General features: G+C 39.7%; 1 protein-coding gene across 1 annotated transcript in view; it reads left to right on the top strand.

Annotated features, from left to right (window-relative positions):
- CPSF3 (cleavage and polyadenylation specific factor 3) overlaps positions 1-22,806 on the top strand; it is a 33,484-nt gene extending 10,678 nt beyond the window's left edge. The window contains 12 exon segments of the mRNA NM_174284.2: positions 951-1,101; positions 3,837-4,012; positions 4,989-5,147; positions 6,414-6,560; positions 9,233-9,385; positions 10,377-10,485; positions 11,827-11,925; positions 16,482-16,576; positions 18,305-18,392; positions 19,333-19,402; positions 20,452-20,548; positions 22,514-22,806. Of these exon segments, the coding sequence (NP_776709.1) occupies positions 951-1,101; positions 3,837-4,012; positions 4,989-5,147; positions 6,414-6,560; positions 9,233-9,385; positions 10,377-10,485; positions 11,827-11,925; positions 16,482-16,576; positions 18,305-18,392; positions 19,333-19,402; positions 20,452-20,548; positions 22,514-22,615 (1,446 nt within the window). The 3' untranslated portion in view covers positions 22,616-22,806.
- The last annotated feature ends 4,342 nt before the right edge of the window (positions 22,807-27,148 follow it).

Below are 27,148 nucleotides of genomic sequence, written 5' to 3'. Positions count from 1 at the left end.
TAGTACAAAAATGTTTTGGCCTCTCTTTGTAGTGCAACCCCACTTCGTGTTAAATATATTAGCTAGTCTAATATCGGAGATGATATTCTGTCTCCCAAATATTCTTGTTTAGGTTAATTACTCCAAACATGTAGAACGTCTTAAAGGTTGTGTAGAATGGCGTGGCCCCACTGTCTTTGTCGTGGTGACTGTCTTCTGGCCTCTAGTACCTGCTAACTTTATGTGTATGTCTTACCTTCCTACTAGGTTGCAATTAACTGTACAGAAGCTTTGGTGGGGAGGGGATGAGTGGTAAGGAGCAAATTAATAAATTTGCATTGGTCCTATGGTTTATATAAGAATATCGGTGGAAGTGCTGTCTGTTGCCCCCTCACCACCCACAGCATCCCCCAGCTACCCAAGCATGAGGGACTGGTGTGTATTGCTGTCCATATGCAGTGTATTGTGAGTGAACTCAGTTTGTCTTAGCTCATGGTATATTCAGCATGTAAACTGACCTTAAGGAAAGTTGCTTTTTTTTTTAATTCTCAGGGTAAAAAGTTATTTTCATTATATCTGGTACTGTAGAGCAGTACCTTTCAAATTTTAATGTGTTTATGAAACATCTGGTAATGCTATAGAAATACACATTCTGACTGTGGCTGAGCTGGGGCTCTGGTACTTCTGATAAGCTCCTGGGGGGCGGCCAGTGCTGAAAGAAGCATCGTAAAATTATCTTGAGCAGGGAAGATACATTTTTGAACTATTTCCTGATATTTTTCCTTAGCCAGACCTGAATTCTAACATTTTTATTCACTCTTCTTTCCAATTAGTGTTTTAACAGCATATGTTCAAGTAAATTGCATAATAATAGAGACGTAGGTCACTTTGCTTCTACATTTCATTGATATTTACCTTTTGTATTCTTTGAGACTCACCAGCCCTGGTCTCACCCTTCTCATGTTGTTTAGGAATCTACTTATGGGACCCATATCCACGAGAAGCGAGAGGAGCGAGAGGCAAGGTTCTGTAATACCGTCCATGATATTGTGAACAGAGGGGGCCGAGGCCTCATTCCTGTCTTTGCCCTCGGACGGGCCCAGGAACTCCTCTTGATTTTAGGTACGCCTTTTCCTTTTTATTTGGGATAGTCTCAAAATCCTACAGTGCAGTTAGAGCAAGATCACTGCATGTCCTTGGATAGGTCACTCTACCCTCTGGGCTTTGGTTTCTGTATTTAAGACGAGGGAATTGTTGCCAGTAAGAGCCTAGAGATGCAGCGACTGTCTTCCAGCACTGCTGGGACTATAAATGGTGAACAGTCAGCGTCTTAAAAATACCCTACCCTTGGACCCAGCAGTTCAACCTCTGGGAAATAAATACATCGAAAATTCTGTGAGTTAAGAGATTTCATAATTCTAAATATTTCTAATGAAATATTATGTCAATAAATATCACACTCTAGAAAAAAAATCATGTTTCAGATGAGTTAATACATATTGTTACATAATATATTAAGTGGACCAAAAAAGTAGGGTTCAAAACTGTGGACTCCGACCCTAGTTAGGTAGAAAATACACAAATGACTGGAAAGATATCCAGATATTAAATCTAGATATCTGGATGATTTCTTTTTCCTGCCTTTCTCCATTTTCCAAATACCTTAATGTGCATGTATAACTTTTTGTAATAAGAGGAACAGTGGGTATCACTTTTTACATATATTTATATTTAGCAACCCTTTTTAACATTCTGTGATTCTTTTCTGGGGAATGCACTCTTCTTTAAGAATAACTGGTAAGTGCTTTATACGTATATGGCTTCAACGTGAAGAACTAGAAAAGGTCTTGAGCTCTCACTCTCAGTTCTTCCATATGTGTGATGATAGGGACAAATAGAATCCCTGTTACACTGAAAAGGGAAATAAGGGGAAAGAATAAATGACCTCAGATCAAAAGCAAATCTCTGAGAGAGACAGGGCTTCCCAGGTGGCACTAGTGCTAAATAAAGAACCCACCTGCAGAAGACAGAAGAGATGTGGGTTCAGTCCCCAGGTTGGGAAGATCCCCTGGAGGAGGGCATGGCAGCCCACTCCAGTATTCTTGCCTGGAGCCTGGTGGGTTATATACTCCAAAAGGTCGCAAAGAGTTGGACACAACTGAAGGACTTAGTAGAAGCTAAATTTTCTAAAGCCTTAGCCAGTCCTTTTTCTCTTGGTTCTCCTTTCCTACTGCATGTCACATTTGTCCTTATAGAAGTCTTAAAATGAAAAGTCTCCATGGCAAAGTAATGAGAGGAGTAGAAGAAATGAAGATGTAAAGCCAGGTTGTCACCATCATCAGGTTGCCAGATTTAGTAAATAAAAATACAGGACACCAGTTAAATTTTAATTTCAAATAAATAATATATTTGATATTATAGCAAGTATTTCAGACAAATTATACTAAAAATCTTTTATTTGTCTGAAATTAAAGTTTAATTGAGCATTTGCTGTTTTTGTCTGACAACCCTACTATCAAGTATATTGTGATTCCTTTTATGAATGAGGACTGCTCTCCGCCCTTGTTCCTTGTCCCTTAGATTCTCCCTGTACTGTTCTATAATAGAGAGGATGACCTTGCCAACCACTGGTTTCAGATCTCACCCATGATCTAACCATATGACTCTGGGCAAGTTATTCATCTTTTTTTTTAACACTTGAAGTTTTCTCATAAAAGTACATACAAAAAGTACCAGGCTGTGATGTGATCTTGGGATATAGTATACTTTGGAAGGTATTTGAGAAATCATAAGAGTATATATGAGAGCATCAACACCGTTAAAAATTCTAATCATATCTAAAAGAATATGAACAGTTAAACCAGAGGGCAAAGCAAGAAATGTAACACATGTGATGGGAAAAGTCCCAGTCCTTATATAGAGGTTTCACTTATAAATCAAGTTTAAAAAAAAAAATTGCCACAGTTTTCAGCCTTTTTTACCTTCAGCTTCCTAATATATATAGACCTAGAGATGATCATACTAAGTGAAGTAAGTCAGACAGAGAAAGATAAATATCATATGTTATCTCTTATATGTGGACTCTATAATATGATACAAATGAACTTATTTCCAAAACAGACACAGGGACAGAGAACAGACTTAAAGTTACTAAAGGGGAAAGGCTGGGGCAGGGGGGATAATTGGGGCGTTTGGGATGAGCAGGTACAGACTACTGTGTATAAATTAGATAAACAGCAGGGCTTTACTGTGTCACACAGGGGAACCGTGTTCAGTATCTTGTGATAAACTAGAGTGGAAAAGAATCTGTGTAACTGAATCACTTTGCTGTACACCAGAAACTAACACAATGTTCTCAATTAACCATCAGTTCAGTTCAGTTCAGTCGCTCAGTCATGTCCTACTGTTTGCAACCCCATCAGTCGCAGCACGCCAGGCCTCCCTGTCCATCACCAACTCCCGGAGTTCACTCAGACTCACATCCATCGAGTCAGTATACTCTCATTTAAAAAAAGAAGGAAAGAAGTTCTGGTTTTTTAAGCTTGAGTTAGGACCAATTTTAGTAAATTTTTAATTTACTTAATTTTTCTTAACCTCTTTATAGTTTTGTGCTTTATTTCTTTTCTGAATTTTTTTAAAAACTTCTTGTGTGTAAGATTTATTATTTGAGCTATTTACCCCACATTAAGGGGAGAAGGAAATGGCAACCCACTCCAGTATTCTTGCCTGGAGAATCCCAGGGACAGTGAAGCCTGGCAGGCTACAGTCTATAGGGTTGCAAGGGTCAGACAAAACTTAGCAACTAAACCACCACCTCACGTTAAAAGAAAAATGTGTTTCTTGTAAAATCTCTCTAGATGAGTACTGGCAGAATCACCCAGAACTCCATGATATTCCAATATACTATGCATCATCTTTGGCCAAGAAGTGTATGGCAGTGTACCAGACATATGTGAACGCCATGAATGACAAAATCCGCAAACAGATCAACATCAATAATCCGTTTGTTTTCAAACACATTAGTAATCTGAAGGTGAGTGCTTGTGGAAGAAAGAAGGACGAATAACACTCAAGTAAGTCATTAACAGTGGGAGATGCCTGCCATTGATCCTCTGGTTGACTCCATGCTAAAGTCTTACCTTTCATCACTTTTCTGAGGGATACCATAAACTTCGCAACTGGCATTCCTTTTTGCTTAAACATATAAATATTGCCATTTGTTCCAAGTCTCTACATGTTCTCAATATTTACTATTGCTATATAACTTGGATTCCTCTGCCATAGAAATAAAAAGCCCTGATGAGAAAAATATCTGCTATGTATTTTTTCTGTTTTTACTCAGACCTAATCATCTTTTTGATTAGCACTGCAGATTCCATATGTGAAAATTTTCATGTTTATTTTTCTATTCAATAAAATCTAATTTCCTTTTATTTAAATAAAAAGTTTCATTTGAACTAATGCTCTAATCATAATAACATAATGCCCTAAATAATTCAAGTTATAAGTGGTCTTCCAATTATTAATAGGTTCTGTTCACAAAGTATTTTTTAGGTTAATTGCTTAGGAATTAGACCCAAATTTTCCCTAGAAACAGTGTTAAACTTAGTTAGATTTCCAGGCCAACTCAGAATACTGATGAAGTGTGCAAAGCCATTGTGAATCTTTGGGGAAATTCTTTTGGAGTTCTGTCTTGGATAGATAGAAACCCATTTGACTTTTCCTTCCATTTGACTCTGCCTGTCTGCTAGGCACTGAAAATGCTCCTAATGGTTTTTTAGCTACCTAAAGAAGGTTTTGAAGGTCAGTGTGAACTAATGGCTTTTTATCATTTTGTTTTCCTTTCATTCCCAGCCTAAATAAACTGTTCAGGAACTTAAAATGTTTGCTAGTTTTGTCAAGGCCCTTCCAGTCACGTGGTTAACCTTTTTACCTCACTTTTTGGTGTTCTTTATAAATAAGGAATGCTTTATCTTAACATGCTGTTATCATTTCCTTTTCTCTCTCAGAGCATGGATCATTTTGATGACATTGGTCCCAGCGTGGTCATGGCCTCCCCAGGCATGATGCAAAGTGGTTTATCCAGAGAGCTCTTTGAAAGCTGGTGTACTGATAAGAGGAATGGCGTCATCATAGCCGGCTACTGTGTAGAAGGCACGCTTGCCAAGGTCAGTCAGAGCCTGAGACCATTGGGCACTTCCTGATCAAGGCTGCAGAGGTGACGCTGTCCTCACAGGTTTCTCCATTGAAGTAGTTCTTTAAATGACATAGGTCTTGATTTTTTAAAATGAGGATGGCAATAGGCAGCTGGAGCTGATCTTAATTAAGGTTGACGAATGAGATCCAGGTGATGGATAAGCATGTGAAAGCTTGAGAAGTGCTCATCTAGTTACAGTTAAAAAAAAAAAAAAAAGTGGAAGGGAATCTATTTGAGACAAACACATGGATATCCTCATCTGATGAAGAAAAGGCTTCATCGGTGTTCATAAGGCTTCATAATGTTCTCTTGAAAAGTTGGAGAATGTGTTTTGGGTTGAGTGCCCACCTTCCTCTTGACATAAAATGTTTGAGGGCTTCTCTAGTGGTTCGGTGATAAAGAATCTGCCTGCCAGTGCAGGAGACAGCGGTTTGATTCCTGATCCGGGAGAATCCCACATGCCACAGAGCAACTACGCCCATGCGCCACAGCTATTGGGGCTGTGCTGTAGAGCCAGGAGCCACAGCTACTGAGCCCACGTGCTGCAGCTACTGAAGCCCACGTGCCCTAGAGCCTGAGCTCCGCAACAAGAGAAGCTGTCACGTTGAGAAGCCTGCTCCCCGCAACTAGAGAAAAGCCCATGCAGCAACGAAGACTCAGCACAGCCAAAGATGAATAATAAATTTTTTTAAATGGTTGATATTAACTGTGAGGGATGTAGACACTGATGTGCAAAGCTTGAGAGGCAGATTCTGAACATTCCTGCATCACATTCTCTCATTGATAACTAATAAACACATTATGATTCCCAGCTCAGATCATTTTTATTACTTTACCTTATTCTGCTAGACACTTAGTGTTGGCTGTGTATCTAACATAGATTTCAGAGTAGAAATACTTTGGTCTTTTATACAGATCCTGTCACCTGGAAAGGGACTTTTCAGGGCAGATGGTTGGGGATGCAAGTGTGCTTTTCCAACCACAAGTTAAAATTCTCCCTTGTAGGACTCCAAATACACTGAAGTTTTGTTAATTTGCTTACTTTCCTGATTAAACGTTTCCTTGATTGACAAAATAAGTATTTGATATTGACTGAGTCAGTAGTATTCGAGTGCTTTTTGTGCTAAAACTCCTAAATTAGCATGAGTTTATGGCTAGGTGAAAAAGTAGAAAACATACCTTTTGTTTTCTAATTAAGAGTTTATGTGTTTTGTTTACTTTTCTTTGTTTATAACAGCATATCATGTCTGAACCGGAAGAAATCACTACCATGTCCGGGCAGAAGTTACCTCTGAAAATGTCTGTTGATTACATCTCTTTCTCTGCGCACACGGATTACCAGCAAACCAGTGAATTTATACGTGCTTTGAAGCCGCCTCATGTGGTCAGTGTATGCGTTTGACTTTAGCATTAAAGACTCAGGAAGAGGCTGGCCCAGCAGCAGCTGGTCCTCAGAGCAGCCCTGCCCTGATGGTAGTGCTCTCATCACAGGCCTCATGCCCTTACATCTGACCTTCACCACTTCCCTTTGAGTTAGGCAAGCTGTGCACTTTCATTTTCTCCATCTTACACGGGATCTCTGGCTCAGATCTACCAGCTCAGCTTCCTTTCCCTTATTTTCTTGCTGTTTCCCCAGTAACTTAAGAGCACTGACTTCGTAGTGTGACTGTTTCGAATCTCATCTCCATCCCTTACTTGCCCTGTAGTCCTGGGCAAGTGACTTAACCTTTCCTTAGCTCATCTGTAAATGGGGATAATAACACCTCTTAAAGTTCTTACGAAAACTAAATGAGAGAACATATATTTAAAGCATGTAACATGGGGCCTGGCATATAGGAAATGCTTCTTAATGTGGAGAGAGGAGAGAGGCAAGCCATCATAGTAGGAGTTAATGATGCAGTTAGATATGAAATACATTGCACAGCTCCTTAAGTTTTATGTAATTTTGATGGTAACAGTTATATTTTGGTGGGGTTGGAGAGAGTTAAACTAAAAAAAAGTTTCTTAACTTAGAGGAGCACTTACAGAACGTAAGATGAAAGATGAGGAAATGGATGAAGTAATGAAGTACCCTCTCTCAATGTAGCATGTATCAAAACTCCATTCCTTTTTATGGCTGAATAATATTCTATTGCATGTATATACCGTGTTTTGTTTATTCATCTGTTGAGGGACACTTGGGTTGTTTCCACCCTTTATAATTAGTGTTTACATTTCCACTATTGTAAATAATGCTGCCATGAACGCTGGCATGTAAGTATCTGTTTGAGTCCTTTGTCTCAGTCCTTTTGGGTATATACCAAGGAGTGGAATTGTTGGATCATGGGCTAATTCTACGTTTAACTTTTGAGGAATCACCAAGCTGCTTTCCACAGCAGTTACACCATTTTACATTCCCACAGCAAGGCACAAGGGTTCCAGTTCTCCATATTCTTGTCAGCTTGTTATTTTCCTTTTTAGAATCATCACCATGCTAGTAAGGGTGAAGCAGCACCTCTGTAGTTTTGATTTCGTTTCCCTGATGACTAAGGATGCTGAGCGTTTTGTGTCCCGTGTTGTTCATTTTTTAGTTCTTTCTAGCAAATAGTCCTGACAGTTACTGCTGCCCCTTGATGAGCAGCAGTCTTTGGTGGGAAAAGTTCCTCTCCTACTGGCTTTATATGAGTTAAGTGTAGGCCATTCATGGGTGTCTACTACTGTGTGTGGGTGGCTTTATATGAGTTAAGTGTAGGCCGTTCATGGGTGTCTACTACTGTATGTGGTTTATGGATATTCTCCCAGATTTTAAAGCCATGGAGGAAAAGCTGTGTGGCACTTTCTCTCTGGAATCACCCCCTCATCCTCAGTCCCATTGTGTTGCTCTCCAGAGTCTAGCTCTGCTGTCGGTTTAAATCCCTGAATTGGATTTGATGTTTACTCTCCTCCAGTAGCCAAGTCAGCAAAGGTCTGCCCACACGATAAACTAATAATAGTACCGGTGGCAACAGTAAACAAAACCTAGCATTTATTGATTATCTACTATGTGCCAAGCACTGTGCTAGGGTTTTGTATACATCAATTTGCTTACTCCTCACAACCAACAGTGGTTCTGTAGACGAGGCAATGAGATGTTAAATAATTTGCCCAAAGTTACACAGCTAGTAAGTGGCAATGCCAGGATTTGTGTTACAGCAAATAACACAAATCTGTGTTATAGCCCCTAGAGCTGGGGCTCATCATCTCCAGGCCATATGCCTCTGCCTGCAGTAACACTGGGCAAGCTTCTTTAGCCCAGGCAAGACATCAACTACCAGTAGTCTGTAGGTTAGAAATGATCTGTCTTGGGGCTTTCCTGGTGGTCCAGTGGCTAAGACGTTACACCCGCAATGCGGAGCACCTGGACTCGATCACTGGTCAGGGAACTAGATCCAGCGCAACTAAGACCCAGCGCAGCCAAATAAATATTTTAAAAAAGAAGAACATTAGGAAAAAAAGAATGCTCTATCTTGTAAAATATAGGTTATAAAAGTCAATTAGAAAGACTATTAGCTAATGCAATACTTGTAAATACCTCTCTAAAACATAATTTCATTTGGTTGTGAAATATTTTATATGGCATTCCTTTAAGAAATAGAAGAAAGCATCAGAAGTCCTTTTTTTCCATAGAAAGCTTCTCTTGATAGTCTTATATTAAGAAACCTGAAGAAAACTCGGGGTGTTTTCTGGGACAGTAGGAGTAGCAGTAGTTGCACGCGAGAACCACATGCACTTAAAGTGGGGAGAGACTACAGAAGTCACCTCGTCCAGCTGCTTTCTAGAAAAAGTCATCTTCCATAAAGGTGTGTGTCTCACTAGTGGCAAATACTGGAATGGAAAAGAGATTTCTTTACTCCCTCTTGAAATAAGCCAAATAGAATGAAAACCTCATACATGTTTGATTGGGAATCCTTAAATGTAGTAAAGTTTAATGACTTCAAATATATCTCCATTTCATATAATAACTAATTCAGATAAAGGCCAACATTAACCTGAACTAAGGATGCTTCCCTATGTGCTTTTAAAATTTATGCTTTGTAGATCTTAGTCCATGGAGAACAGAATGAAATGGCCAGATTGAAAGCAGCCCTGATTCGAGAATATGAAGATAATGATGAAGTTCACATAGAGGTTCATAATCCTCGGAATACAGAGGCAGTGACCTTGAACTTCAGGGGAGAAAAACTAGCCAAGGTAAAAGGTTATGGTTTTTTTTTTTTTAAGGTTATGGTTTTTAATCCTATCCATTCCTAATAGTTCATAATCCCTTTAGGGAAATGTATATTAAGAAAATCCAGCTCTTAATCGAATCAGAATAATGTGCTCAACAATGATTTCTGTCTACTCAGTATTTTAATACTATAAGACTTTATCCTTGTGTTTTTAGGCTTTTTCTGTTTCCACTAATGTTTTTTCATATGGAAAATTTTCAAATAAATTAGGTTTTGAGTTTCATAGCTTTTAATCCACATTCCCAACTTACTTTTCATACCTATATCAGATAGTAAACAAATGTCCATTACGGTTTTGTTTTTTCCACTACTGTTTTTTACTACATCCAATACAGTATTCTGTCTACCTCTTGGCATTCTCCCTAAGAAACTGAAGATAGGCCCGTGTCTAAACATAATGTCTGTGGATACAATGGAATTTATAAAAATTTGTTTTTTCAAGAGTTAATCATTTTTGATGAAATGTAAGATTTTTCACAATTTAAAAAAGAAATAGTTGAGAAAAAAAATCTTCACCTGAAATTTTAGTGGGATGCTGTAAGAAGTCTGCATTTTTACCTCCTGTTCATCAAAAGTCTTTTAAGATACCGCTAACGGGAGCTTTTTCATGATTTGTCTGAAGCTTTAAATATCAAGCGTGTTAACGAGCAGCTTGACAGAATTCTTTTAGTACATGAGCCAAATTCCAGGAAGCCATTTGATAAATATCATTTCTTGCAGTCAAATTGAGGAAAATTTGCAGAAATAAGGATGTAAGGCTTTTTTTGCAAAATAGAGCCAATGGTTGTACTGACTCCTGAATCTCACTGTTCACAGAACTTTCCAGGGGATAGTTTAATGGAAAGGCTCAAATGGTCATCATTATGATTGAGTCCCTGAATTTTTAATTGTGTTTCACAAGATTCTGTTCTCTTCAAATTGTTTTGGGCTCTTTTTCTTCTTTTTTAAAATAGGTCATGGGATTTTTAGCAGACAAAAAACCAGAACAGGGCCAGCGGGTCTCAGGAATACTTGTTAAAAGAAACTTTAATTATCACATACTTTCTCCTTGTGACCTCTCCAGTAAGTATACTATTAAATGTCGAATGTAATTTGATGTTAGTAGATTAAAAAATCTGGGACTTCCCTGGTGATTCAGTGGTTAAGACTTCCTGCTTCCACTGCAGAGGGCTCAATTGGAAACATAAGCTCTTCTATAAGACCAGTTGGCTACTGCTGATGCTTCTTAAGCCTGTCTTCTACATTTCACATGAAGTACTGGTACTTTCATTTCCTGAAATGATGTTAGACTCTCCACAGAAACTTTTTGATTTGTATGACCTTCAGTGTTAAGTTGCTGGCTGAGCCTTGTGTTTAAGCCCGTGCAAATGCTAAGCTGTCCTCACTTGTGCAGTAACTATGGTGTTAGTGCATGCGTGCTAAGTCACTTCAGTCATGTCTGACTCTTTCAACCCTATGGATGGTAGCCCAGCAGGCTCCTCTGTCCATGAGATTCTTTAGGGAAGAATACTGAAGTGGGTTGCCATGCCCACCTCCAGGGGATCTTCCCAACCCAGGGAGCAAACCTGCATCTCTTACACCTCCTGCACTGGCAGGCAATGTATTCTTTACCACTAGTACCACTTGGGAAGCACCAACTATGGTATTATCTTCAAGTAAATAACTGTGCTCAATTTTATGTATATGACACTAATAAAAATGATTTAGCAAGGAATAAGAAATAACAGTGATGTTTAGGGTGCAGCTGTTAGATGAGCCAACTGTCAGCTTTCAGACCATCACACAGTAGAAATATAACTTGTTCCATTAACAATTGGTGAGGTCTTAACTCTATGCCAGACATTGTGCCAGGTACTGGAAGACTAGAGATGCATTAAAACACACAATCCCAGGCCTTGAATAGCTCTCTGTTAAGGGAAAGCATCTTGTGAAGAGCTAATCACAGTATTGACCCAGGACCTACAGAGTGCATGAGTATGTGAGGAGAGAATGGGCCTAGAAGAGTTAGGAAAAGCTTTGTAAACCAGGTTGCTTTTATGCAGGAGGTGAAAGATTTCTAACCAGAAAAGATGGCAGAACACAGCTGGCCTACTGGCTTGGAGATGTTTAGCGACCTGATGTGTTTGGGGAAATGAGAATGCCTTCTGGAGCACAAGTTAACTGTTGGCTGGGGTGGGGGTCTGGGTGAGGGGAGTAGGGGGTGGGGGTCGGGTGAGGGGAGGGGGTAAGGGGGAGGATGTAGAATAGGAACCAATTGCAGAGCACCTTGTTATCTTGAAAAACGTGTTCTCGCTTACTTTGCTTTTACTTCTCTTTCCTTTACTCCCGATCTGTGTTTGCAAATTGTGTTTTGTGGAACTAGTATTGTTTTTTACAGCATATTTATTTTAATTTCCTCTCCAGATTATACTGACTTGGCCATGAGCACTGTAAAACAGACCCAAGCCATTCCATATACTGGTCCTTTTAATTTGCTCTATTACCAGCTACAGAAATTGACAGGTGTGTATTTATTAACATTCACTTAATTCTTTTCTGTTTTTTGCATAAGTATATATCTAGGAAGCCAATACTGTACCAATAAGAAAGATGTCACATCTTCACAAAGACAGCACGTTTTAAGATTTAGTGTGTGTGACATCTGCAGATGGGCTGATAAAGTGGTTTCTCCTATTCCAAGAGAGAAGTATACTACACAGTACTGTACTTTTTGAAAGCAACACACAGGTGTTGCCCCCGGTGTTCCTGCAGTCTCTGGGAGCTGCGGGTGGCTCTGAGGGCAGCAAAGGAAGCTCTGGGCACTTGGCTCGTGGGGTGGCGGCGATTTAGATCCAGCCGAAGAGCGCCAGCACCCACACAGTGGCCTATCCAGCAGCGATGCTACCAGCTCCTCGCTCTGCTTAGGCCACCCGTGAACTTGGAGTATGGAATGAAGCAGGGCAAAGACTAATAGAGTTTTGCCAAGAAAATGCACTGGTCATAACAAACACCCTCTTCCAACAACACAAGAGAAGACTCTATACATGGACATCACTAGATGGTCAACACCGAAATCAGATTGATTATATTCTTTGCAGCCAAAGATGGAGAAGCTCTATACAATCAGCAAAAAACAAGACCAGGAGCTGACTGTGGCTCAGACTATGAACTCCTTATTGCCAAATTCAGACTTAAATTGAAGAAAGTAGGGAAAACCACTAGACCATTCAGGTATGACCTAAATCAAATCCCTTATGATTATACAGTGGAAGTGAGAAATAGAATTTAAGGGCCTAGATCTGATAGATAGAGTGCTTGATGAACTATGGACTGAGGTTCGTGACATTGTACAGGAGACAGGGATCAAGACCATCCCCATGGAAAAGAAATGCAAAAAAGCAAAATGGCCATCTGGGGAGGCCTTACAAATAGCTGTGAAAAGAAGAAAAGCGAAAAGCAAAGGAGAAAAGGAAAGATATAAACATCTGAATGCAGAGTTCCAAAGAATAGCAAGAAGAGATAAGAAAGCCTTCTTCAGCGATCAATGCAAAGAAATAGAGGAAAACAACAGAATGGGAAAGACTAGAGATCTCTTCAAGAAAATCAGAGATACCAAAGGAACATATCATGCAAAGATGGGCTTGATAAAGGACAGAAATGGTATGGACCTAACAGAAGCAGAAGATATTAAGAAGAGATGGCAAGAACACACAGAAGAACTGTACAAAAAAGATCTTCACGACCCAGATAATCACACCCAATGGTGTGATCACTGACCTAGAGCCAGACATCCTGGAATGTGAAGTCAAGTGGGCCTTAGGAAGCATCCCTACAAACAAAGCTAGTGGAGGTGATAGAATTCCAGTTGAGCTATTCCAGATCCTGAAAGATGATGCTGTGAAAGTACTGCACTCAATATGCCAGCAAATTTGGAAAACTCAGCAGTGGCCACAGGACTGGAAAAGGTCAGTTTCCATTCCAATCCCAAAGAAAGGCAATGCCAAAGAATGCTCAGACTACCCCACAATTGCACTCATCTCACACGCTAGTAAAGTAATGCTCAAAATTCTCCAAGCCAGGCTTCAGCAATATGTGAACCGTGAACTTCCTGATGTTCAAACTGGTTTTAGAAAAGGCAGAGGAACCAGAGATCAAATTGCCAACGTCTGCTGGATCATGGAAAATCCAAGAGAGTTCCAGAAAAACATCTATTTCTGCTTTATTGACTATGCCAAAGCCTTTAACTGTGTGGATCACAATAAACTGTGGAAAATTCTGAAAGAGATGGGAATACCAGACCACCTGATCTGCCTCTTGAGAAATTTGTATGCAGGTCAGGAAGCAACAGTTAGAACTGGACATGGAACAACAGACTGGTTCCAAATAGGAAAAGGAGTACGTCAAGGCTGTATATTGTCACCCTGTTTATTTAACTTATATGCAGAGTACATCATGAGAAACGCTAGGCTGGAAGAAACACAAGCTGGAATCAAGATTGCCAGGAGAAATATCAATAACCTCAGATATGCAGATGACACCACCCTTATGGCAGAAAGTGAAGAGCAACTAAAAAGCCTCTTGATGAAAGTGAAAGAAGAGAGTGAAAAAGTTGGCTTAAAGCTCAACATTCAGAAAACAAAGATCATGGCATCCAGTCCCATCATGAGAAATAGATGGGGAAACAGTGGAAACAGTGTCAGACTTTATTTTGGGGGGCTCCAAAATCACTGCAGATGGTGACTGCAGCCATGAAATTAAAAGATGCTTACTCCTTGGAAGGAAAGTTATGACCAACCTAGACAGCATATTCAAAAGCAGAGACATTACTTTGCCAACAAAGGTTCGTCTAGTCAAGGCTATGATTTTTCCTGTGGTAATGTATGGATGTGAGAGTTGGACTGTGAAGAAGGCTGAGCGCCAAAAAATTGGTGCTTTTGAACTGTGGTGTTGGAGAAGACTCTTGAGAGTCCCTTGGACTGCAAGGAGATCCAACCAGTCCTTTCTGAAGGAGATCAGCCCTGGGATTTCTTTGGAAGGAATGATGCTGAAGCTGAAACTCCAGTACTTTGGCCACCTCATGCGAAGAGTTGACTCATTGGAAAAGACTCTGATGCTGGGAGAGATTGGGGGCAAGAGGAGAAGGGGACGACAGAGGATGAGATGGCTGGATGGCATCACTGACTTGATAGATGTGAGTCTCAGTGAACACCGGGAGTTGGTGATGGACAGGGAGGCCTGGCGTGCTGCGATTCATGGGGTCGCAAAAAGTCAGACATGACTGAGCGACTGATCTGATCTGATCTGATATCTAGGAAAGGACGTTAATTTTGATAATTGTGTCAGAATTGCACAAATTTTATTTGTACTTCACCTGGTCATGTTATCACCTTTAGGTGAAATTTTAAAAATAGTCTGATAAACATTTTTTAAATCCCATAATATCTCTTATTCTTGATCCACATAAAATTCTAAAATTGTTAGTAGTTTTTGCTTCTTGTATTTAAAATCCACTCAGTTAACATAATTTTTATACCTAGTATACCTAAATTTTATAATGTCTTTTCTTCGTTCAATGAAAGTAATTTTTCTGGTTCCATCAGTACAGATCTCTAGAGCAGATTTTTTAAGAGTGCATGACCACTGCCCAAAGGTCAGTAAAGAGTAACCTCTTCTGTTTTCATATTAGACCATTTTGAATTAGAGACTTTTGTGTATGAACATCATGAAGGTCAAAGACTAAAAACGAGGGCTCTATCTGATAAACAAGAGCTTCAAATCACGAAGTTATACTTTCTATTAACATGTTCTTTGTAATTGATATAGTACAGTACTGCTAAAAGATAAACCAATAGAAAGAACATCTTTTTTTTTTTAACCTCAGAACCTCATGTTAGAAAATAACACAGGAAGTTAACAAAATATGTCTGAAAGTGTTAAGTGTCAGTTGCTTGAAAAGTGAAGTCGCTCAGTCATGTCCAACTCTTAGCAACCCCATGGACTGCAGCCCACCAGGCTCCTCCGTGCATGGGATTTTCCAGGCAAGAGCACTGGAGTGGGGTGCCATCGCCTTCTCCTTACAAAGCATCTATTGGACACTTATTAAAAGAAAGGTAGAAAACACTTATAAAGGACATATTATGTGCTCAGGATGATTCTAGATGCTTCACACATTGTATACCTACAACAGCCTTATGAAGAGATACTATTATTATCATTTCCACTCCATTTTGGATAAGGGTTGCTTAGTTGTGTCCAACTCTTTACAACCCATGGACTATAGACCACCAGGGTCCTCTGTCCATGGGATTCTCCAGGCAAGAATACTGGAGTGGCTTGCCATTCCCTTCTCTAGGGGATCTTCCAGACCCAGGGATTGAACCTGGGTTTCCCGCCTTGCAGGCAGGTACTTTACCATCTGAGCCACCAGGGAAGCTCAAAATATGTCTGAATTAACCCTTAATTAAAAGGTTACTGGGAAGACCAGAAAAGCTTTATCTTAGACAATGGAATTTCCCTGTAGAACTATTAAAACCTGTTAAGACAGAAGGTAGAAGTGACGGTTCATGTTAAATATTAAGATGCTAGTTGCTGAATCTCTTGAACAGACATAGATGTTTGACAGTCATCAGTTTGCAATTGATAACATGTTTAATGTTCAAGGTAAATTGTGTCTAGTTATGTGAATTTTTGTAATATAAGGCATTTGTTGATCTCTTTCAGTTGCTGTTAGCAATTTATATAAAATCTACTCAACTATTTAAAGTCTGTCTATACACATGAGTTATTAAATTTTTTTCATTGTACCATCTTATTTCAGCTAACTCTATAACTAAATAAATTATGCTATAGAAGATTATTAATTTTTTATTATGGCTTTTTTCCAAAATTTTTTATGTTTACACAATTTTTAAAGGTTGCTTTCCATTGATAGTTATTACAAAATCCTGGCTGTCTTCCTCATGTTGTGCAACACATCCTTGAGCCTATCTTATACCCAGTAGTTTATACCTCCCATTTCCCCGCCTTGTATCGCCCCCCCTCAAAAAATTATATACATCTTACAGTTTCTTTTTTTTCAGGTGATGTGGAAGAATTAGAAATTCAAGAAAAGCCTGCTTTGAAAGTGTTTAAAAATATTACTGTAATACAGGAACCAGGAATGGTGGTATTAGAAGTAAGATGAGATCATTTACCTAAACAAGGAGGGGGAAATGTTTTGAGTTCACATGTAATTGTAGAGAAAATTGGGTTCTTCCCAATCAGGAAAAAAATTGTTGGAAAATATATATATGTATATTTTTCTTTGTAAGATCAGCTTTAAATACAGCATAGGTAGGCATTTTCTATATAGTTACAGTAGCATAGACACTAATAATAAATTAAGACTTGGTATTTAGTGTGTGTAATGAGCCAAAGCCTCTCATACGAGTAAGTGTTAACTGATTCTGTGGTATCCTAGAATGTCTTCAGTAATATTAAAAGGTCTTAAAATTCTCAAGATAAAAATATAATTGTTACTTTAAAGCAAACAAACTTGTCATGCAGTTCTTCTTAAGAGGGTGGAATCCTGCAACATTAAAATGACCCAAATCCACAAAGGCTCGAAATGATTAATTTAGGTAAATATGGTTCCCACTGTTATAATTTTAAATTCATATTGGTAGAATTTAGGACCCACACACCAAATGACTCTGATGGTTGATTTTCATAGGTTGTGAAGGTCACTCAGTCGTGTCCCAACTCTTTGTGACCCCATTGACTGTACAGTCCATGGAATTCTCCAGGCTAGAATACTGGAGTGGGTTACCATGCCCTTCTCCAGGGATCTTGCCAACCTAGGGATCGAACCCAGGTCTCCCACATTGCAGGCAGATTCTTCACTGTCTGAGCCACCAGGGAAGCCCTTTCATAGGTTGGCATCTATTTAAAGAAGGATTTTCTTCAGTGAGTCCTGGAACTGAATGATCCAGGAAGATACCTTGTCTGTTTCTTTGCCTCACGGCAGACTGTAAATTTCCCAGCTCTGTGGTCTACTATTCTGTTTATACATATTACTGTTTAAACAAACAGAAAAAGATTGGTCTGTGCTGTTCCCACTGCAGTTCTCTGATTTAAGTTTGAATTGTGTTTGTAAGGTTAAAAGTAACTGAAAAACTGTCAAGAGAAATAGTTATCTATAACATGAAGTTACATAAAATAATATAGTCATATAAAGCATATCTAAGAAAGGGGAGAAGTTATTAGAGACATTAATTTAGCTCTTGCTACTAAATACTATTAAGAGAATGCATTTTTTTATTTCCTAGAATTAACATGCCAAAGAAGATCTTCAAGGTAGATCTTCAAGTGACTCTATTGCTTATAAAAGTACTCTTTGGACAGAGAATGATAAGAGGCGGGGTGGGGATCTCACCTAACCTGGCAGACAGGGAAGACTCTTCTAGAGCGCTGGGCACAGGACAGTGACAGAGGACCTTAGGCTTCATATGAGAGGCAGAGTAAATCTTTAAAGATGAAACTGGCTGTGCTACTAAAATATAGAGACTAGCAATTTAAGTTTGAATCCCAAAACTAGCAATTAATTACTGTTTATGTTATCTTACACAAATTACTTTTGAGTCAGTTTATTCCTTTATAATGAAGATGTGAGTTAAATGAGAGGATGCGTATAAGACACTCACCACAAAGGACCTACTTGGTATAAAACATTTTACTGTTGTTTAAAAAAAAAATTAGAGAAGTCAGCATTATTAGTTATTTTCAGTAAATAATGGGTCGGTTGATTTCAGTGAAATGCTAGAAGCAGTAGTCCCCCACGTACAGTCTGTGGATGGGTGCTGGTGATTACAGTTTGTGAGCGTGGCTGGGCTGGACCCCGCTAATTCTGCCTCTTTCCTTGCAGTGGTTGGCAAATCCTTCCAATGATATGTATGCAGATACAGTCACAACCGTGATACTAGAAGTTCAGTCAAACCCAAAAATAAGGAAAGGTACAGAAGTACTTCATTTTTTTCAATTCTTTCATTTATCCCATGGTTCTGTGAAATATAAAGCATAAAACAGTCCTCAAGAACTTGAAATTTCTTTATTATTTCATTCCTATAATCCAAGATATATGAATAACAGTGTATATTACTAATATTTTACTTACTTTTTATCCTGATTCTCCATTCGTGCTGTAAAAATGTGGTTGCAATTAACAGGAAGATAAAAATCTCTTTAGTAATAGTCCTCTTAAAAACAATCAGAAATTCCAGAATATTGCTGAGTTGAGCCAACATTTCTAATATGAAAATATGCTGCTATATTCATGTCTAGTAAAACTTGTTAACAAAATGGAATTTCCATTGGGGGCAGTTTTGCAGTAATTTTGTTTTCTTTGCTAAGGAGCATTTTTTAATCAAAGAAAACGCCCATGAAAATATCTTTGTATCATTTCTTTATAGTTTGATTCTATTTTATGCATAATTCAGTGTAACGCATGTTAAGGTACACGTGTACGGTGGGCCTTTGTGTTCCTGGGGAGGAAGCTAAGCTTGAAATATTCCAGGAAGCCTCACATGCCAGCTCTATTCTAGAAGCACCTTCTGTGAAACACTATTATTCTTCATTGATAGCATTTGCTCCTGTTTCGTTTCTTAACCTGATGACACCTCAGTCTAGGTCTGGAAACAGCAGCTGTATCTGTACCTGCATGCATGTTCAGCCCTATCTGCCATTTATTTTGAGTCCCCCACTCTGAGGACACATAAGAAAGCTACACATTTTTCTCAACTTACCTCCACAAGTTGATGCTCTATGTATATTTGTCACTTAAAGGATTCCAATTAACCATTTTGGTTTCTCAGCAACTATCTTCTGATTGTTGATTTGGAAATTATCCTAACCAGGAATATGGACATTGAACCCACCGTTCCTTTTTTTCCCCAGGTGCAGTACAGAAGGTTTCTAAAAAATTAGAAATGCACGTTTACAGCAAGAGGCTGGAGATCATGCTCCAGTAAGTGCTGCGTGATTACTGCTCAGCCGGGTAGTGACGCAGGAGGGAGGGGCTCAGTGCCGGTGCCATCGCTGCCTGGCTCTGAGGCTCAGACAAGGTCACCGAACTGGTCTGGGTGACTCTTTTCTATCAGTAAAGTGCCTTGAACCGCTTCTTGCCAACTAAATACCCCAGCCACTGCTGAGTGTAACTCACAGGAGGCCTTTGGAATTGATCTAAAGGCCCAGAGAGCCTTTAGACTGGGGTGCTTGGATTTGAAGACTACTCCAGTGCTTCATAGCCTTGGGGCTTTAAGCAAATCTGTGTCTTGCTTCCCTCCTGTCTGGGAGGGACTCCTTCCAAAATGAAGTGAAAGTGAAAGTTGCTCAGTCGTGTCCGACTCTTTGAGACCCCATGGACTATACAGTGCATGGAATTCTCCAGGCCAGAACACTGGAGTGGGTAGCCTTTCCCTTCTCCAGGGGATCTTCCCAACCCAGGGATCAAACCCAGGTCTCCTGCATTGCAGGCGGATTCTTTACCAGCTGAGCCACCAGGGAAGCCCCCTTACCAAAATACATACGGATTAAGATAATGTATATAAAGTACCTAACACAGTGCCTGCTGAATGGAGCATTCTTAATAAATGATAGCTGTGTATTTCACCTGTCTTGTAAAATTAATAAAATATATGAAAGTGAATAAATCTCAGGGGTAGATGGGGATAAATGCTGTGGCTGACAGTAAAGATTCTGCCTGCAATGCGTGAGACCTGGGTTTGATCCCTGGATGGGGAAGATCCCCTGGAGTAGGAAATGGCAACTCACTCAAGTATTCTTGCCTGGAGAGTTCCATGGACAGAGGAGCCTGGCGGGCTATAGTCCATGTGGTCACAACAGAGTCAGACACAACTGAGCAACTGACACTTTAGCTTTTGGGGGGTAGGTATAAGTATTCCACTTCACAACTATAGGCTATTTCCAATATTATTTTCCCCCAAATATATAAAACTGTACTCTACATATTTGTAAAGCATTCTCCACTAATAGCGCATCTTTGTTTATTTTAAGGGACATATTTGGAGAAGACTGTGTTAGTGTAAAAGATGGTTCTATTCTTAGTGTCACAGTGGATGGAAAAACTGCTAACATAAATTTGGAGACACGGGTATGTAGCTGTTCATTTCTACGTTTCAGGACATCTGGGGGAAAAAAGTGAAAGCAAAAATCTCTTACATTTTGGCATTTCCTTCCAGTTTTTTCCTGCACTTTAAAAATTGTGTTTGTGTTACCAGTTCTGCGTCCTTATTTCTCTTTCATCAGGAGTGTTTTTTGCACGTTGCTGCGTAGCACACATTTCCCTTGTCTTTATTCCTCCACTGTTTTCTATTTGAATAATGTGCCTTAACCTCAGCATTTCGCTAGTGTGGCGTCCAGTTGACTCCAGATTTTTCAGAGAAGCTGCTCTTCTGTTGGCAGCAAGATCCAAGTGATTTTTCCAAACCATGGGCTTCGAGAGTGTAGGGCCTCCTCCCACCACACCCAGCAGATCTCTCAGGATTATGTCACAGACAGAAATGAATAAGTACATCCTCCTTGTGGAGTTGTTTTTGAAGATTAAAACAGTTCTAAACAAATAACACCTTTGGTATTTCTTCTGTATATACTTTGACTGTTTAGATGTTTTGAGAAAACACTAGATTTATTTTACCTCAATAAGAAGGAAAAAAAGCTAAGAACCTAGAGAAGAAATATTGAGAGCTAGCAAACCTATGAAACAAACGTTCAAATCAGATCCACTAATAATTAAAGGAAATACACATTTAAAGCATGAGACGTCACTGTTTCTGTGCTTATATTGGCACGAATTAAAAAGGGTGCTATGACCCAGTGACAGTGAAAGAAGAGGGGAACAGTGACTTCCAGGGCTATTTTGGACAAGGAAGAGGCTAGAAGTTGGGTGGCGCATTCTTTCTGCAGGGTGGTTTGGTGATCTGCATCAAAAGTCTTCAAAAAATAAATACTTTTATCCACAATTCCACTTCCTGGATTTAACCAAAGAAGATAATTAGGCAAGTGAGCAAAAGTATCTATAAAAGGATGTCTATTTTAGCATTGATTATAACACAGAAAAACTGCAAGAGACCTACATTTCCAAGAGTAGGATCTAATAAATAAAACAACTGAAAAAATAATATGTGTGTTATACCCTTATGATGATACTATATGTACAGCCACTAGGAATGATTTATTAATGTGCAAAGTCATCCATTTACATTATTGAGTGGGAGGGGAAAGTTATAAGATAGCAAGTATGATAAATTATCCCATTTTTGTTTTAAAGGAATATGTGTATAGCCAGAAGTCTAGAAGATTATATACTGAAAGGTTAAAAGTAGTTATCAGTAGGTCATAGAATTAAGGGTGTTTTCATTGCTAAATTTTTACATGAGGGATATTTATTGTATAACAAAAATTCTTTTAAACAGTATAGTACTTTGTAGTTAAGAAGTAATTGGGAGATGACTGGGCTTCCCAGATGGTACAGTGGTAAAGAATCCACCTGCCAGTGCAGGAGACATGGTTTCCCCTGGGTCGGGAAGATCCCCTGGAGGAGGAAACAGAAACCCATTCCAGTATTCTTGCCCAGGAAATCCCATGGACAGAGGAGCCTGCAGGATACAGTCCATGGACTCACAAAGAGTTGGACGTGACTGAGCACGCAGGCACAGGAGATGATGAGTGAATATAGATCAAATTTAATACCAGATGTTGAGTAGATGACCACATCTATTGTTTGCTCAGTGTTTCAGTAATTTGTGTTGCATAGACTAAATTCCTGGAGTATCATTTGCTGGATCAAAACACAGGCTATGAAGTAAACAGTTCTCTCAGCTTTCCTTTTATTCTTTTTTTCCTCCCAAGTTAGCCTCTCGTTAGACCCAGTCATCATGCCACTGGGAATCTCTGCATCCAGTGCAAGCGCACAGGTATGCAGTGCAGCCCTTCTGGCTTTTAATAATCAAGGCCCCACCCCCTTGGGAACCAGTTGTTTTTAAAGAGCATAGTTTACCTTGCATATAATAATTCTAGACACTTGCATTAAAAGGCATGTCTGTGCTCTCGCTTTCAGACTGTAGAATGTGAAGAAGGCAGTGAAGATGACGAGTCCCTCCGAGAAATGGTGGAACTGGCGGCCCAGAGACTGTACGAGGCCCTCACACCCGTCCACTGACAGCCTCTGTCTGTCGACATTCAGCCTTTTGTAATGCCTGACTCTACTTCTGTTGCTTAAAATAAAATACATTCATTTCTCTGGGGTACCCTGTTCACTTTCGATGGCAACTGGCCTTTATCCAAGCACCTTGAATACTGCTAAATCACCACCAAATTTGTCCATTATTCTCACACTGCTGAATAAACTGCTGTTACTGATTCTACTTCTAGGCATGTATGCAGCTCCCTCAGGAACTTCAGATCTGCTCCCGGCAGCAGGGTCGGAATATCTTATGTCCCTTTTAAGGAAAGGTAATGTGTGATGGTTTGAGTTTTCATTTATATCCTCTTAATTTGAATTGCTAATTAGAGATTATCACTTAAAAGTTTTAAGCCCCCTTTCTATTTCTTTCCAATATTCTTACCAAATTCCTTAATTTATAGTTTGTAAAATTAGGACTTGAGATTCAATATTATTTCTTTGTATAATTCAATTCAGAGATATTCAAAATAGAATTTTTATGACTCAGGTTCAAGGGTCATACGTTGTCGAATTGTTTTATGCGTAAAGTAATCAGCAGTCCACTTTCCTCAAGTACAAGTAATTTAGACTTGCAAGTAACTGGACACAGGAGTGTTGAGTGCCATGTGTGGAGGGCTCAGCCCGGGGCTGCTTTCTCAGGGAAAGGGCCTGATTGCTCCCTCTGAATGAGAATGAGCACAGACCGGGGCCAGGTCCTCAAGTTGCAGCCCAGCTGCAGAGCTGTTACACTCACTGTCAGGCTAAAGCCTCCACTCATCCAGGTACTGTTTAGTTCTTCTGTGTGCTTCGGTGATACACACGTCAGTGCCTGAATCTGAAATTTTGCTTGAAACAAAATACATCTATTTCTATAAAGTACTCTACTTTGGCCCAAACCAGAGGTCTAAGGGTCACCTTTTATAAGTGTCATTTAGGATTTTGTTGAGATACATTTAAAAACATTTTTAAATTAATACACACTTGTGTTATCTTTACAACCCAGGTTATATGCAGCAAAAAAAGCAAGTCCTGTTTCCCAGTCCCTCCCCTTAAGGTACCAATTTCAGTTAAGGATGTTAAGCTGCTCTTGAATCTGGACTGTGGCTCTAACTCCAGGTCATTTTCTCCCATCTGGTTCCTGCCACGGTCTTCCTTCTCCTCTCCCTATGACTGATTCCTAAAATAACAGACCTGCCCTCAAGCCACCCCTGCTGGAAATCCTGCAGGGCTTCTTCGCCTTAATTAGGGTGAAGTCCAAACCTTAACTTGGCCTCACAGAGGGTTCTCAACCCTGGCCACATACTGGAATCACGTGAGAAGCTGTGACAATGTGCTGATGCCACATCCCACCATCTGCAGTGTAGTTAACTGGTCTGCAGTGATGCCACTTCATCAGCACATTCTTAAAGCTCTCAGATGATACTAGTTGAAGCCAAGAACTCCCAACCTGAAGACTGGGTCCCTGCCTGCCTCTCCAGCTCCAACCGCTCCCCCCACACTCCATGTCCAAGCCACGCAAACGGCAATATTTCTGACACACATGACTTCCCTGCTGGTCTCCCCCTTAAGCTCAGTTCTTTCAGGACATCCTTCTGGCTCACTTCAGTCATAGCTGTCAAACTTCATGGCAATGACTGAGGTAACAAGGACTCTCCTTTGAGCAAACATGGGCCAGGCTCCTGTCTTCTAATCCCCCACCTTGGGTCCTACCCTTGGCCCCTTTAGATCAGTTTTAGCAAGAATCCTGCTGAGTCAGTTTAGCAAAAATTCTTCACTCTTGATCTACTCACCCAGAATAGCCACTCAGATTCCTCATCCTGCTATCACCCTACCCTGCCTTCAGTGGGAACCAGGTCAGGGAGATTTATCCTCCCTCCTCGTGGTTTCACATTCATCTGACCCCTCCCCCTGCTCCTTGGCTACAGACCCCTACTCTTCTTTCTTATATCCAGAGTTTAGTTAGATCCATGAATCAAGGTAAATTGGAAGTGGTCAAACAGCAGATGGCAAGAGTGAACATTGACATTTTAGGAATCAGTGAACTAAAATGGACTGGAATGGGTGAATTTAACTCAGATGACCATTATATCTACTACTGTGGGCAAGAATCCTTTAGAAGAAATGGAGTAACCATCATAGTCAACAGAAGAGTCTGAAATGCAGTACTTGGATGCAATCATCAAAACGACAGAAAGATCTCTGTTTGTTTCCAAGACAAACCATTCAATATCACAGTAATCCAAGTCTGTGCCTTGAACAATAATGCTGAAGAATCTGAAGTTTAACGGTTCTATGAGGACCTAACAAGACCTTCTAGAACTAACACCAAAAAAGATGTCTTTTTCATTATAGGGAACTGAAATGCAAAAGTAGGAAGTCAAGAGATACCTGGAGTAACAGGCAAATTTGGCCTTGGAGTACAGAATGAAGCAGGGCAAAGGCTAACAGTTTTGCCAAGAGAACACACTGGTCATAGCAAACACCTTCTTCCAACAACACAAGAGAAGACTCTACACATGGACATCACCAGATGGTCAACACCGAAATCAGATTGATTATATTCTTTGCAGCCAAACATGAAGAGGCTCTATACAGTCAGCAAGAACAAGACCGGGAGCTGACTGTGACTCAGATCATGAACTCCTTATTGCCAAATTCAGACTTAAATTGAAGACAGTAGGAAAAACCACTAGATTATTCAGGTATGACCTAAATCAAATCCCTTAACGATTATACAGTAGAAGTGACAAATAGATTCAAGGGATTAGATTTGATAGAGTGCCTGAAGAACTATGGATGGAGGTTCATGACATTGTACAGGACACAGTGATCAAGACCATCTCCAAGAAAAAGAAATGCAAAAAGGCATAATGGTTGTCTGACGAGGCCTTACAAATAGCTGAGAAAAGACGTGAAAGGCAAAGGAGAAAAGGAAAGATATACCCATTTGAATGCAGAGTTCTAAAGAATAGCAAGGAGAGATAAAAAAGCCTCCCTCAGTGATCAGTGCAAAGAAAAAGAAGAAAACAATAGAATGGAAAGACTAGAGATGTCTTCAAGAAAATTAGAGATACCAAGGGAACATTCCATGCAAAGATGGGCACAATAAAGGACAGAAATGGTATGGACCTAACAGAAGCAGAAGATATTAAGAAGAGGTGACAAGAATACACAGAAGAACTGTACAAAAAAGATCTTCAAGACCCAGATAATCACGATGGTATGATCACTCACCTAGAGCCAGACATCCTGAAATGTGAAGTCAAGTGGGCCTTAGGAAGCATAACTACGAACAAATCTAGTGGAGGTGATGAAATTTCAGTTGATCTATTGCAAATCCTTAAAAATGATGCTGTTAAAGTGCTGAACTCAATATGCCAGCAAGGTTGGAAAACTCAGCAGTGGCCACAGGACTGGAAAAGGTCAGTTTTCATTCCAATCCCAAAGAAAGGCAGTGCCAAAGAATGCTCGAACTAATGCACAATTGCACTCATCTTAAATTTCAGCAAAGTAATGCTCAAAATTCTCCAAGCCAGGCTTCAACAGTACATGAACAATGAACTTCCAGTTGTTCAAGTGGATTTAGAAAAGGCAGAGGAACCAGAAATCAAATTGTCAACATCCGTTGGATCATCAAAAAAGCAAGAGAGTTCCAGAAAAACATCTACTTCTGCTTTATTGACTATGCCAAAGCCTTTGTGTGGATCACAACAAACTGTGGAAAATTCTGAAAGAGATAGGAATACCAGACCACATGACCTGCCTCCTGAGAAACTTGTATGCAGGTCAAGAAGCAACAGTTTGAACTGGACATGGAACAACAGACTGGTTCCAAATAGGAAAAGGAGTACTTCAAGGCTGTGTATTGTCACCATGCTTATTTAACTTATATGCAGAATATATCATGCAAAATGCCGGGCAGGATGAAGCACAAGCTGGAATCAAGATTGCCAGGAGAAATACCAATAACCTCAGATATGCAGATGACACCACCCTTATGGCAGAAAGTGAAGAACTAATAAGCCTCTTGATGAAAGAGGAGTTGGCTTAAAGCTCAACATTCAGAAAACTAAGATCATGGTATCAGTCCAATCACTTCATGGCAAATGGATGAAGAAACAATGGAAACAGAGACTTTCTTTTTGTGGGGCTCCAAAATCACTGCAGATAGTGACTGCAGCCATGAAATTAAAAGACGCTTTTTCCTTGGAAGAAAAGTTATGACCAACGTAGACAGCATATTAAAAAGTAGAGACATTACTTTGCCAACAAAGGTCCGTCTTGTCAAAGCTATGGTTTTTCCAGTAGTCATGTATGGATGTGAGAGTTGGACTATAAAGAAAGCTGAGTGATGAAGGCGTGATGCTTTTGAACTGTGGTGTTGGAGAGTCTCTTGAGAGAGTCCCTTGGACTGCAAGAAATTCACCCATTCTAGCCCATTTTAGTTCATTGATCCCTAAAATGTCAATGCTAAAGGAAATGATTTCTGAATATTCATTGGAAGGACTGATGCTGAAACTGAAACTCCAA

Source organism: Bos taurus, chromosome 11 (genome assembly GCF_002263795.3).
Source record: "Bos taurus isolate L1 Dominette 01449 registration number 42190680 breed Hereford chromosome 11, ARS-UCD2.0, whole genome shotgun sequence".
In the NCBI taxonomy this organism is placed as follows: Eukaryota; Metazoa; Chordata; class Mammalia; order Artiodactyla; family Bovidae; genus Bos; species Bos taurus.
The sequence above is the reverse complement of the archived record's forward strand: the minus strand, read 5'-3'. Positions and strand labels throughout refer to the sequence as shown.